Source organism: Pangasianodon hypophthalmus, chromosome 13, assembly GCF_027358585.1.
Source record: "Pangasianodon hypophthalmus isolate fPanHyp1 chromosome 13, fPanHyp1.pri, whole genome shotgun sequence".
Lineage (NCBI taxonomy): Eukaryota > Metazoa > Chordata > Actinopteri > Siluriformes > Pangasiidae > Pangasianodon > Pangasianodon hypophthalmus.
The window spans coordinates 25,602,365-25,617,395 of record NC_069722.1 but is presented as its reverse complement, the minus strand read 5'-3'; the positions used below and the strand labels follow the sequence as shown (position 1 = coordinate 25,617,395).

The 15,031-nt window shown below is 39.7% G+C and overlaps 1 protein-coding gene across 1 annotated transcript in view; it reads right to left on the bottom strand.

Moving 5' to 3' along the window:
- Nucleotides 1–2,702: 2,702 nt before the first annotated feature.
- Nucleotides 2,703–15,031, bottom strand: part of LOC113523801 (protein FAM83F) — a 14,412-nt gene continuing 2,083 nt past the window's right edge. The window contains exons 2-5 of the mRNA XM_053239469.1: nucleotides 8,983–9,150; nucleotides 6,747–6,868; nucleotides 5,464–6,581; nucleotides 2,703–3,586 (exon numbers count right to left, since the gene is read on the bottom strand). Coding sequence (XP_053095444.1) covers nucleotides 3,537–3,586; nucleotides 5,464–6,581; nucleotides 6,747–6,868; nucleotides 8,983–9,150 — 1,458 coding nt within the window. The 3' untranslated portion in view covers nucleotides 2,703–3,536. The remainder of the gene's footprint in view (nucleotides 3,587–5,463; nucleotides 6,582–6,746; nucleotides 6,869–8,982; nucleotides 9,151–15,031) is intronic.

Genomic DNA, 15,031 nt, shown 5'->3' with positions numbered 1-15,031 from the left:
TAATGGGTTGCATTATTGACTAACACTGGGGGTATAATGAGGTATTACACACTTGTGTCCAGCAGGTGGCGATGTTCTGAAGACACACTGCCTTTCCACTGAGCACTCATTATTAAATAATTACACACTGAACTGAATTCTTCATCATATTTATCCAACTGCAGCTGCATTCACAGCATACACACATTTATTCTGCATGAAATGAACAAAGAAATCCCAGTGTTTTTATGTTTCTGATGCAGTGTGATTTTCACTGAGATATTAATCAGATCATTTCCACAGTAGCTACTGATGGGAGCCTGTAGTAAACCCTGGTGTCCAGAAGGTGGCGATGTGCTGCTGCAGTGCTGCACTAATAATCAGATGCTTTTATTCCGCACGCGCTCAGCAGCGTTTTAAACACTGATATGGACTTAAATATACAGTTTGTGCTTTTCAGTGTGATATTTATCCAGAACACTGCTGATTAGATTTTATAAGCGAATTTCTTGCACTTTATTGTCTGACCTTCTCCAACAGTCATACAGCTGATTTACATTTAGCCACGCCCACAAAACGCCATAAAAGGCAACACTCGCGGGCGCCATTTTCCTTTTGTCCTAATTGAGTAGTTAGTGTTTCAGCTCTTCTTTTAGGGATTTGCCATTTAGACACCTACAGGACGCCTGTAAATACAACAGCACTGAAATATGAACTCCTTCTCAGCTCTTAATATTTATCTGCTTCAAGATTTTGATTTAATGGATTTAAAGTGTGGTAAAGAACACAGGAACACAAGTGCATGACCTTTACTGAAGCTCTAAAGGCCCTTTGTATTGCAGTCACTAAACATATGTACATTCTTAAAAAAATGTACATTACTTGCAGTCCTGCAGTCCATCCAGTGCATCCACACACACACACACACACACACACACACACACCTCATGGAGTTTCATAGCTCATCAGAAAACACACAATTCTCAGCTTCTACTAAAACCATGAGCTTTTTCATTTCCACACTCCTCCGGATTTGTTTTGGATTCGCTTTCTTTTCTTTTCTGTCAGGTCGTTAATCTGAGACGATAAAGACTGAGTGTGAAAGAATGTTGATGAGATCGGTGTGTGATCAGTAGGTGATCGGTGTGTGATCAGTAGGTGATTGGTGTGTGATCGGTGTGTGATCAGTAGGTGATCGGTGTGTGATCGGTGTGTGATCAGTAGGTGACTGGTGTGTGATCAGTAGGTAATCGGTGTGTGATCAGTAGGTGACTGGTGTGTGATCGGTGTGTGATCAGTAGGTGACTGGTGTGTGATCAGTAGGTGATTGGTGTGTGATCAGTAGGTGATCAGTAGGTGACTGGTGTGTGATTGGTGTGTGATCAGTAGGTAATCGGTGTGTGATCAGTAGGTGACTGGTGTGTGATCAGGAAGTGATTGGTGTGTGATCAGTAGGTGATTGGTGTGTGATTGGTGTGTGATCAGTAGGTGATCAGTAGGTGATCAGTGTGTGATCAGTAGGTGATTGGTGTGTGATCAGGAAGTGATTGGTGTGTGATCAGTAGGTGATTGGTGTGTGATCAGGAAGTGATTGGTGTGTGATCGGTGTGTGATCGGTGTGTGATCAGTAGGTGATCGGTGTGTGATCGGTGTGTGATCGGTGTGTGATCAGTAGGTGATTGGTGTGTGATCAGGAAGTGATCGGTGTGTGATCGGTGTGTGATCGGTGTGTGATCGGTGTGTGATCAGTAGGTGATCGGTGTGTGATCAGGAAGTGATTGGTGTGTGATCAGGAAGTGATTGGTGTGTGATCGGCGTGTGATCAGTAGGTGATCGGTGTGTGATCAGTAGGTGACTGGTGTGTGATTGGTGTGTGATCGGTGTGTGATCAGGAAGTGATTGGTGTGTGATCAGGAAGTGATTGGTGTGTGATCAGTAGGTGATCGGTGTGTGATCAGTAGGTGGTTTAAGCCCTGGTCTCAGCTTAAGTGTATTATGTGGCAGAGAAAAGCCGCTTGGAAAACCGTATTAGGGTCTGGAACGCTTGTTTGTGTTCACATCGGCCTCCCATCAGGCTTTTTATAGCCACATCGACTTCACTCCATCTCAGAAAAGCTGTAAAAACACTTATTCAAATCTTATTCAGTTCCACCTGTTTAACTGTTAGAGACCTAACTGTGATAAATATTGATGAATCTCACCTAATGCTCCTTTAATGTACATCATTCTTAATCAACACAAAGACTGAACACTGCATATATTTGTGTTTTATTATGTATTATTATTATTATTATTATTATTATTGGATTTCCATTCATCTTTGTATTTTTATTTATTTCTTTTTCAGTCTGAAATGATGGAAATCTGGATAGATAATGAGACTACATTTAATGTAGTTTAATGTAGTTTCTTTTTGATTACAGTGAAACCTGTGGAATGTGAACTTCCACTGCAGTGAAATGGAGGTGACCTTTTCAACATCGCACTCGTTCTTTCTGCTCTTTGCTGAGTCAAACGCTTTTTTACCGCTTCGGTGGATCTGCTCTGCAAAGCTGAAACTGGGTTTGTGGTCTGAAGCGTCGAGTTTCTTCACTTCCTCTCTCACTACACCTCCAGCTGCTGCTCAACTTTCTTTCATTTCTTTGCAACATTAAAGAAAGTCACACATCACGTGACCTCTAATAACTGTGCAGGGGTTTGTAGATAAAAACAGGTGAAAAATATTCATTTCTGACAATTTAATGAGGGAAAGTTCAGAGTTTGTGTAAGTAGGTCATTTGCGTGCGTGTGTGTGTGTGTGTGTGTGAGCTGCAGACATTAAGTGGCAATTCAGTAGTCAAACAAAGGTGGGGATTGAAACCGAGGCGCACCTACAGGACGCGTACTGAGGTCAGGACAGATAACGTCTACACACCTGTAAATACAACAGCACTGAAATATGAACTCCTTCTCAGCTCTTAATATTTATCTGCTTCAAGATTTTGATTTAATGGATTTAAAGTGTGGTAAAGAACACAGGAACACAAGTGCATGACCTTTACTGAAGCTCTAAAGGCCCTTTGTATTGCAGTCACTAAACATATGTACATTCTTAAAAAAATCAAGTGCATCCACACACACACTCACACACACACACGTCTCATGGAGTTTCATAGCTCATCAAAAAACACACAATTCTCAACTTCTACTAAAACTGTAAGCTTTTTCATTTCCACACTCCTTTAGGTGATGAAACGAGGCGACGTGTTCTTCACATGGTCACATGACCGTCTCCTAAACATCACGCTAATGACACTGACTTCCTCGATTCACTTCAAACACTTTTGACATTTTTTATATCTCACATTTCAGAGGTGAAGCGTCGTCTCAGATGAGTCGACTGATCTCGTCTTACACAGAAATAAAAATATCATCAGTCTAGAAAATTCTGCTCTGACATATTTCACAATTTCTCACTGTACATTACATCACATTTACATTATTATGCATTTCTGTCCATTTCTACACAGCGTAATGTTTCTGTCTTCTACTGTGAGTGTGTTAAATGTCCACTGATCTCAGGACTGAATGCACGACTTCTTCTGGCTGCGTTTTTGTCCTTTGGAGCCTGAAAAGACACAAAGGCTGCATTATTCTGCTGAAAAGCTCAGAGAAACCTGTTTCATTCAATTCACAAACTCTTCACAATCATACACGATAAACTGGGGTGAAGCTGGAATATCCTGAACATTAGATTAAAGCTCCGTTCACACTTAAAGCTTCTGTGGAAATTTTGTCCAGTTTTTGTCCAGTTTGTGCATTTTGGTGATTGTTTTGTGTATCAGGTGTATCAGGTGTATCAGGTGTGCTGGGGAAAACAGAAGCTTTTTGTCTGATGCATTTAGTCGTGTTTAGTCGTTTTCTCCTGCAGTCACTTTGGGAAAGTCTTAAAATGTCTCTGATGTTGTTTTGAATCTCCTCTGAGCTCATTAGAGGTAAAAAGGAAAAGATAACAAAAAGAAGAATGAGGATGATCTAAATTAAACCGATTATTATAACAGGAACAACCAGAAATAAAGCCTCACTTTTTATAATTATTGTTGTTTTCTATAAATCAGTGCATAAATTCCAGTAATGTGATCGTATCACTGCGTAACATGGAGATGTTAGCATCTCAACATACGTTAACTTTAGCGCTGTGAGAGTTTCATCACAGACGAGACGTGCAAATATTCCATTCCAGTCAGCATTCTGAAAACCAAAATGATAATCTAATGCGATTTGAATCTGTAATGGTTTCTTCTTATTAATAATAATAACTTTGCATTTTTAAAGAAAATGATATTAAATGCTACACAACATTTCAGCAGCAATAAGTAGAAAACAAACATTCCTTTGACATTTTATATTGCAAAGCGTTCATGAGGTGGACTTGAGCTGTAAAGTTGTTCATTATATTTATTGGATAAATTAAAAATGATCAAAAGTTTCACTGACGCTAATCCTGCATGCAACAGCTGCAATGCAACTCAGCTACTCTCCCTCTCTCTCACACACACACACACACACATACACACACACACACACACATACACATTCGGGTTGTGTTTAAAACATGCAGAATTTTGGTCTCTGATCTTTAAAACTATTTCGTGGGCTTTGGTTTCTATATTTCTGTAGATTAAAATGATTATTTTAGACACAAGACTAAACTGTGGAGCTTCTTTTAGAGTAAATAAATGTGTTAAAGTTCCTGCGACATTTTCATAAACCGCCTTCAGCTACAGAAACAGCTCCAGGCCACTAGGGGGTGACAGTTTTAACATGAACCCTGTGTGAGGATCTACAGATGACATGGAGCTCCTCCTAGGAATTAGCATTTAAACATTCGCTGGTTATTTGGTGAGCCTCGGGTGAGTTATTAAGCTGTTAACTGGTTAATGAGCTTTGTGTAAATAGTCATAATCATTAGAGCAGGACGAAGATATCGATATCGTGATAAATTATGGCACAATACATTTATCGTGAGACATCGTCATTGTTTCTTAAAGATTTCAAACTCTGGAAGCACTTTACTTGATCTTAATGTTTTCTACTGTATTAAACTTGAAACTGTAAAATATTTTTACAGATTATTTTCCTTTTAAATGTTCATTTATTTTTGTAGCCATAGCATAAACGTATCATTGAGTTCATTTAAAGGTGTATTTTTTTAAATTTCATTGCAGTCTGTTAGTGAAACTATATATCATGAAACATATTGTGTATTGCAGTAATCTGTTTATGATTTCCAGTACATATATAACTTATCGTCCAGCCTTTACAGTTAACGTAAGCTTTGGATTCTGGAGGAATATTCTGGTTAGTAAGTGTATGAACGACGCAGGAGATAGCTAGCATTAACAGGCTAACACGTAATGATAACGTACGGTAACTTTCTGATTGCGTCCATTTTGGCGATATTTTTATGTTTTGTCGTGTTGAAGGATGAAGAGTGGATCGTACCTTCCTCGGCTCCTGTGCTGATGACCTGCATGGACACGCTTCTCTGCGGCAGTCTGGAGGGTTTTTTGTTTTTAAACTTCATCACATTTGGTTTTTCTATGATCACGAACGAATCGTCCAGCTCGTCTATGACCGCACTCTCGGGTTTTTCCCGTAACGGAGAGGGTGGCGTGTGTTTGCCGTTGGGAATCTGCGAGTTCTCAGGCTGCACCTCCTTCACGTGATTAACCGTCTTCGGCGACTCCTTCGTGTGATTGGTCAGCTTTGGTGAGTCTTTGATTTGATTGGCAGGTTTTGATGTGTCTTTGATCTGACCGGCCAGCTTTGGTGAGTCTTTGATCTGATTGGTAGGCTTAGGTGAGTCTTTGATCTGATTGGTAGGCTTGGATGAGTCTTTGATCTGATTGGTAGGCTTTGGTGAGTCTTTGACGTGATTGGCAGGCTTAGGTGAGTCTTTGACGTGATTGGCAGGCTTAGGTGAGTCTTTGATTTGATTGGCTGTTTTCACGTCTGAGGTGTTGTGATTATGATTCTCTGTCTTTAAATCTGGACTCTGATTGGGTGACCTGCCTTTGAGGAACAGCCTGAAGGAGCTGCGCTGCTTTTTTGAACCGAACAATGGCGATTTATTTACATCTTCTTTACTTTCACTCGTCTCCTCCTGGGACGCTCTGTCTGATGGCTCTTTAGTGCCTCCACTGGTGTGGAGTAACTTCTCCATGTTGCTTTCCGAGCTGTTTCTGGCGATTTCCCTGAGCCTGGTCAGATCCTGCAGCGATCCCGTGAGGCCTAAACTGTTTCCCACCACCAGGGCGTATTTGGGATTGTGATATTTGTGAGCAGGAACTTTCAGATTGACCTGTTTGGATTCTCCCAGAGACACCTGAAAGCGGGAGGTGGATGCAGGTAAAGCGGGCTGGGTGGCAGTGGGCGGAGCTTTCAGGAGCGGGGTGGGGATCGTGTGTTTGGGGGGTTTGGGAATGTGGAACTCGTGGTACAGGTCCACTTTGTCGGACACGGCGTAGAGCTCGCGGAAATCGTTATCGAAGAAGTCGACCACTTGACCGGACATGACGGTGATGGTGTTCCGGTTCATCCGAGACGAGGTCCAGGTGAAACTGTGTGGGAGGAGACGGAAATAAATAACTGATAGAATGAAGGAGCAAAATAATAAACAAACAAATCAATTAATAACATATCGTTGGCTTTGTCTAATTAAATTTTAGCATTTTTAGTTCTATTTTAAATATACAAGAAGGTGCTACATAAACGTGAAATCCGACCTGTACGAGCCGAACATCACTTTCTCTCCGTCCACCAGCATGTACTTGGAGCACGATGATCCTGGCAGCTTTCCGAAGGACATAGCGAGACCGCATCCTCTCACCATCCTCACACGCATGTTCTGACAAAACAACCACAAACCACACAAATACTGATTTCACCCTCACTGTCACTGCAACGTTCACCACTTTTAAAACGTTAATACTCAATAATCACCGGGAGAAATCATTACCGTGACCCGATCTCTGAAAAATCCTGACAGATCACTAATAATAATATACAGTTTTTACTAAAACATCATAAATTTGTTTGAAAACGATATAAAAATAAAAAAAAAAGGTATCAGTCACATGACATGCTCTTTATTTACATCCTGAAGTTTTATCTAAATATCTGTTAAAGTGACAATTTCCCCTTAATTTCTCTAAATAAATATTTTAATAATTTTCATAATTATTTATAAAATGTATGGAAATGTATATATTTCTTTAAAGTTGCTCCACCAAAACTAACATCATCACATACATTTATATCGTATATCATAAATGTGGTTTATAATTTTGCTAACGATGATGAAAAAAGTTTGTGCCCCTACCAACATAAATGCCGATGTAGCTTTATTTAACCATTTGTGTTGCTTGTGATTACACACCGTTATCTTTACTTTGTCCTGAGGGTGCACAAACTTTTGCATTCGACTGTATGATGTGTTTTTATTACTTAGAGAGAAGGTGAGGTTTAAACACTCCTCACTTAAACAAACATCCAGCAAGAAGCTGGTCATGGAGCAGTGTGTGTTTAAACACACACACACACACACACACACAGAGGCGTGCCCGCTGGTATTTACAGAGAGAGCCACTGCAGAGAAAAGACTGTGAGCCAAAAAAGGGAACTTGAGTTCAGGTGGAAAAAATGGAAAAAGAAACAGAGACTAAAGAAGGAAAAGCGAGAGAGACAGAGAGAGAGAGAGAGGGAGAGAGAGAGAGAGAGAGGGAGAGAGACAGAGAGAGAGAGAGAGAGAGAGAGACAGAGAGAGACAGAGAGAGAGAGAGAGAGGGTTCTATAAATGTCATTACTAGTGTTTCTCTTTGACTGTATTGTTATGTTTGAATGTAAATTTTTTTCTATTTATTTATTTCTGTAGTTATTTTCAAATTTGTTCCCAAAGTCTGTATCCAAGCTTCAGTAATACAAATGTTAGTATTTATCACACCAATAAAGTGACCTTTTGAGAAAGAAAGAGAGAGAGAGAGAGAGAGAGAGAGAATTTTAGGAAATAAAAGAACAGAGACAAGTTTCTTGAGCTGTTTTTACTCTCAGTTCTCAGGAACCATGGAGACTGTAACAGTATTACACTGTGTGTGTGTGTGTGTGTGTGTGTGTGTGTGTTTTGTAGGCCAGGCTTCAGCAGTAATTCTTTCCCTGTACAAAGCGGGGAGTTAACACACAGGGGGATTTGAATGGAAACTGAAGCGACGTGGCCACAAACACACAAATGACTTTTTGTTAAAGTTACACACTGGTGCTGCTTCAGCGTAAACACACACAGCGCTTGCACAGAGATCTGCGTTTCATCACAAACAGAGTCTCGGATTTCTGCTCAAACTGAAACACGGATTCTGGTTTTAGAGCTGATAAGAAATAGGAAGAGGAGTGTGTTCGATGGAATGCATGTCATTCACACACACACACACACACTGTATGATCTACACAACAAAAGATTATATTTCTGTACAAAGCCAAACCCAGGATTTCTTTTTAAAAATGAAGCGCTGGATGTGTGTGAGACTGTTCTTCACTTTCATCACTGCGTTGCACTCGTGCCACAATGAAATGAAACTCGTGACACAGTGAAACTGCTTCATAGTTTAAAGACGGGATTCTGTGAACTGTTTAAAAGGTCATTAAATCTGGATCTGAAAAGCTTCAAGTGTCACAAGAGTGAATTTTTATTAAGAATTAGATTACAACAGGAAGATTCTGAAACTCACAGCGTAAAAAATGAACAAAAGAGATCAGACACAGTGGGCGGAGCCTCTGAGGCTTATTATTTTTATAAAGATACACACTATATTTGTTGTATTTGAGTGTTTTATATAATAGTTTCTCCACTTAGCAGAAATGTGGAAATTCACTATAGATACATGTCACTGATTATGTTCCAGTAGCGGAGATGGAGTATCTATACATTTATATATATATGTGTGTGTGTGTGTGTGTGTGTTTTCTCACTCGGAGGTGTTGAGCAGAGATCTGCAGGCGGTTGCACATGTCCAGGAAGTGAGGAATACCGTTATCGTCCAGCAGCAGGTACACGGCAACACCACGCTTACTCGCTGCATCCAGAAGATCCTGCAGGATGAGCAGGTCTGTGAGGAGGTCCATGACCACGGCTATGGTCTAACACACACACACACACACACACACACACACACACACATACACAGAGGGAGGTGAGACACATGTAACGCTCATTTTACACTCATGTCAACACACAGACTCAGAAACGCAGACTGTAATGTGAGGGGTGAAGTCGAGGAAGTGATGAAGCTCAGTTTAAAACATCTGCGTCGTGACTCATCAGTTGGGAATTCTGTTTACAGTGTGAAAACGCCGATTCAGCAGATTCGTGTCGATGCAGAGCTGCATGACTCCATTCTCCACTGCACAGAAAATCCACCTTCACTCACAGAGCTTATGTAATAAATCATGTAATAAAGTTCTCCTCAGAGCGTCATTTTAATCATTAAAACCAAAAGAAACAAGAGAATTGCTCTGTTTCTGTTAAAAGCCCAAAAAAACAACTTAAAACTGGCTGATCATCATGAATATACATGAATATGCAAATTTGGAAACACACCCATGTCCTGCCTTCCTTAATACACAAATATCGCTAACTGACGTAGTGGGTTAGCTAACTGCTAGTAAGCTAGCTCACATGAGAGGGATTTCAGTCTCGAGTTACTTATTTTCTCCGTCAAACTTTATTTAAACCTGGCAAAATGTCAGAACGTTACCATGACAACCTCCATCTCATCTGTAGCTAACATTAGCTACGTTATCATGCAGGATCTGCGGATGGAAGTCTACGTGCACCGCACTTCGTTTAGGTAGTGACATCATCAGCCTCCAGGAGGAGTTTAATAAACTCTCTAAGCCACACCCACTTTAGCCAGATTCAAATTACAGCCTCGTAACAGAGGATTTAATTTAATAACAACTTTAACAAAGCAGTTGTCAATGCTGTTGAAAATCAGGTTTAACAGTTTTACACGACATAAAGATGCAAAAAAGCTGCCACGTGAGAGTGAAATTCAAATCCAGCCTGATCATTTGTTTACTGGTCTTGAGAAAAACAGGTTCAACACCTCAGTGTGCTGCAGACTGCAGGTTAGAAGCGCTGTAGCTCATCACACACTCACCTGTTTATTTCATTTCTGTGAAAATCACTGGTGTCTGTTAGAACTCGGTTTTATTCTCGGCTCAGAAGGACTCGCACGTGACGTGTGTGTAACTGTAATATAAAGTTTAGCAAATGAACCAGAAAGTAAACTTGTCCTTTTTTATGTTCAGTGGAGAAAATGAGCCAAGCACGTGAAGTTACATGTTGAAAACATTGTACAGCTTCACGTAAAGTTTTAAAAGGCTTCGTTTTGACCTGAACACAAGCGCAGAACAGAAATGTTCTGAAACCCGAGTTCCTGTACCTGCTGAATATCACACACCTAAATACTACTCTGTATTTTCCTACAGGTCACTGATGTCACATCCTGTTTCCTTAACTCTTTAAAAAGAGTAAAATCCAGAAGCACTGCAGGTTCTTTGGTACCTTTTGTGGGAACTCTGGAAGGTTGTATAAAGAACCCTAGAGAAAAGTTTTTTCTCTCTCTTTTTTTTTTTTTTCAGAACTTGACCCACTTGTCCGCCAGCTCGCACGGCACAGAGAAATTCACAGGAACATTCCTTACTGTCAGATTCTTTATAATCTGTAATCTTTTCTCTTTCTGTTATCTGCTTTCTTTTTTTCATCTCCACACATTGATTACAATCAGAAATTCCTTTCTTTTTCTTCTCCCCAGCCTTCGTCACCGTGATCACCATCATCATCTCGCTCAGCAGGTAAAACTGAAGCTGAAATGAAGGTAACGAGGCAGAACCTGTTTTTCCCCAGGGCTTTTTACTGGCACCGTCAGTGGTGGTCAACTTACTGTTCAAATGTATCATGAATATTAATGAGTGTATAATGAATATTAATGGGTGTATAATGAATATTAAGGAGTGTATAATATTATTATGTTTATGTTTATGTCAGTTGTGTCACTTTCTTGAGCAAGAAAATCATGACGAGGAAAAAAAAATCATATTATCATGAATCCTAATGACTAATTTGATTTATTTATCCTCAGTAATGTTTTCACTGTCGCTGACATTTAACTTGTTTTAATATTTCTTTACAAAATAGTTTTTATAAAGTACAGGCCATTCTGTGAAGTTTGTGTTTAACGAATCAGTAGCGTTTAGCAGGACAAGCTCCGCCTCCAGTAGTTCTGGGTCTGTAGAAAAGCTTTTTCTCTAGAACAGGAACTTAAAAAAAAAAGATTCCTGGAACTCGGAAAAGGCTTTTGGGCTCTTAAAAAAGTTCCTCTATCACTGAAGAGGATTCTGGGCTTTTTCTTTTTTTTTCTGAGGTCCTGTATAAATGGTCCTAAGTCTCTTAAAATTAACTGACTCCCTAAAAATATGTCTTGGTTCTTGAAGGAGCTCCTGAAAAGGTTTCTGAGCTTCTGAAAAGAACCTGGAGTTACTTGAAAGGTGGATGAGTCCCTAAAATGTCCAGAATCTCTAAAAAAGTTCCTGAGTTCCAGAAAAAGCTCCTGGGTTCCTACAAAATTCTCATGGTTCTGGAAAAAAAGGTCTAAATCACTGAAAAATTTCTGAAAAGAATTTGGAAAGATTGTTAAAAAGTCCCTGAATAACATCTTGAGTCCCGGAAAAAAAATGTGTGAGTCTCTGAAATACTTCTGGGGTTCCTTAAAAGGTTCCTGTAGCTGTTCACACTCTGCTAAAGAGATGTTGGACGTGTTGGACAGGTGGACGGTGAGATGGTGTGGGCGAGCAGGTGGATGGACGTTCTCTCAGTGAGGACAGCAGGTGGATGGACGTTCTCTCAGAGAGGACAGCAGGTGGATGGACGTTCTCTCAGTGAGGACAGCAGGTGGATGGACGTTCTCTCAGTGAGGACAGCAGGTGGATGGACGTTCTCTCAGTGAGGACAGCAGGTGGATGGACGTTCTCTCAGTGAGGACAGCTGGAATTCAGTTCAGAATTTCTACTAAAATGAGACTTTTAAAATCTCAGAATCGTCCTAAACAACGTGCAGAGAGGAACTTTTCTCTGTCTGTATCTCACATTCTTTCTTTTCTCCGGTCATGTGACTGACGTGATGGGATTAAAACAGGAAGTAGCTGTTTAAGATTGTTTGAGAGGCGTGACCGTCTAACTGAAGTGTAATGTCACGACGTGTTCATACAGAGGATAATTATGATCTTGAAACAATCAACAAACTCTGATTCATTACAGAAACTGGTGCAGGTTCAACAGGGCTGTGAAGTAACAGCATCCATCACGCGAGCGGAACCAGAAAGATCAGGGAGGAAAAATACAGTCCAACAAACTCACGTCGATCTGTGTGTAAAAATCTTTACAGAACTTTACTGACGCCGTGTCATCAGATTATTCAGAATATTACTACTTCTAAAGTGTTGATTAATCACTTTACACAGATTTTACAGTCAAACGTTCAGATATATTAGAGTTCCATACAGAGTTTTCTTAAAGAGATGAACATTTTTATTATTTATCACAGAGTTTGTCGTATCATATTATTAATTTATCTTTCATTCCTTCAAAGGTGTAAACCTTGAATCAGAGTAAGATGCTTTTTTAATCACATTAATGAGCATTAATATATTTTAAACGTGGAATATAATCTCTGATCGTGACGTTCTCACAGTAACCGAGCGACTCTGTGAGTGTTGAGGCTGATTGAAGTGTTTATCTTCACACACACACAGTAAATCTCGTGTGAATTTTTAGTTCGGTTCGGCCACAAAAACACTGATTAAAAGATAAATAAATGAATGTGATTACTGTTACAGCCTACGCTAGGATCTAGAACAGGTTCTGCTGAGTGATAAGTGGAACAGAAGCTCGTCTGACGTTAGGATTTTCCCACCAGGTGGCTGATTCACTCACTGTGACGTCTCAACTTCCTCCGAACCCGGCGGCCAGGTTTCAACATGTCACATGATTACTCTATTATTATTAATATGTAAAAAATATCTAATGTCATCCAGGTGAGAACACGTCGTACACTCGCACAGAGCTTAACTAAACGCAGGTGTAAACTGATAGCTCAGGTACAGAAGCTTGTGTTTAACCCAAAAGCTTTTTCTCTCCAGTGAGCACAATAAACTAATGCTTGAGGTTTAGATTTAACTGAAATTAAACTCAACACTAAACACACACCTAACACCAGGCGCTGATTAAACACTACACAGATACACTATCACAGAAAATTCATCTAATGAGCATGATGAAGAGGAGAAAGATGACATAATGTGAAGTGAGGAAGTAACACTGTCCTAAATCTCTCTCCTGTTCCGGCACCAGTTTACAGATTACACTAATCACTATTTAATTAAATCTCTAATTTAATCTCATACGACTGACACGTCTGACTGACTCACCTCATCCTCGTTTTTTTATAATATATAACATTTGTATATAATGGCTTACACTCAGTATATTGTCTTCATCTCACGTAGCACTGCATGATGTATGGAACATTCAGCATTTTTCAAAAACTTGACTCAGGTGGGCGGAGCCACGTCAGTATTCATACAAGCCCTTATAAAGCGTGAAAGTTTGTGTTTAAAACCTAAAAATATTAATTAAGTGATGAACAGAACACTCTGTTTTCCTGTAACAGCACGTCCTCTATTATACCACAGCAATTTACAACACATAATACTTTTTATCCATTTATAGTTACATTTAATGTTGCAGAACGTCAGTGAAACAGGTGAGTTCCTGATGTCTCTTACGTTATAGCAGCTATAAACACTCGTTCCCTCACCAGCCTCTCTTTATTCTCTCTCTTGTAGTTAATGAGACAAAAAACATAAGGCATTATGTTACTGAGAAACCGCAAAGATGCGTAAACTCCTGAAGATGTCAGAAAACTTCACCATGTCAACGATTTTTTCAATCCGTTTATGTGGAGCGTCCACTGTACACGTCCCTGTGAATGAGCTGTTACTATAGAAACACGTCCCTGTGAATGAGCTGTTACTATAGAAACACGTCCCTGTGAATGAGCTGTTACTATAGAAACGATAAGGTATTAATATAAAGCTGTGATCTGCAGCTGCACTACTGTCAGAGCTGCTGTTATAGAGAATTAATCAACACCTTCTGACCAATCACAGCCCAGAATTCAGGGATAATGTTTTTTAAAATGAAAGCTGTGGGAGATTTTTATTGCCATCAGACTGTGTTTTTAGGATTGTTAGTACGAGTGAAGAGTTTTATTGAGTCTGTACATAAACTGATTTCTGTAATGGGGTTTGGATTTGTTTTAAAGACAGTGTGTACACAAAGTGTGTATAATCCTGATCTAAACTATATTTCTATCATATTGATGAAAGCCCTGTCTGTGATCTGGACTCGTTCTGATGATGGAGGTGTGTGTGAAGGTCAGAGTGGGAATAAGAGACTGAGGTCATGTGACATATTTACTTTAAACATGTTTATCTCTCCTTTTCCTTTTCTTTCAAACATCCTCAGTGTGCTACATCCTCGACACGTAAAACTATTCTACTGTTTACATTTCACTTCCTCCTGTACATTTGTACTTTATTAGCCCCCGATCTTTAACGAGGCAAATTCATGTCTTCAGACAGGAAGTCGTTTGGGGGAAAAACACAGCAACCTGTAATAAAATCCACACACTCGTGTTCTCAGCGTCTCAGCGTCTCGTGACTTTTAACCTTTGTTATTGAAACTGTGCCAAGAACATAAAGTGTTGTGTTGGAAGTCGTATAAACATGTGACCCAGAAACGCTGCTGTACTGCTGAGCATGTGCTTTACCTGTGCTTTACAGGAGTGGAGTATATTATATTATATTATATTATAGTACATTATATTATATTATAGTATAGTATAGTATATTATGGTATATAAAAACTCTGCCTGTGTTCAAGGATCTTCCTGAAATAT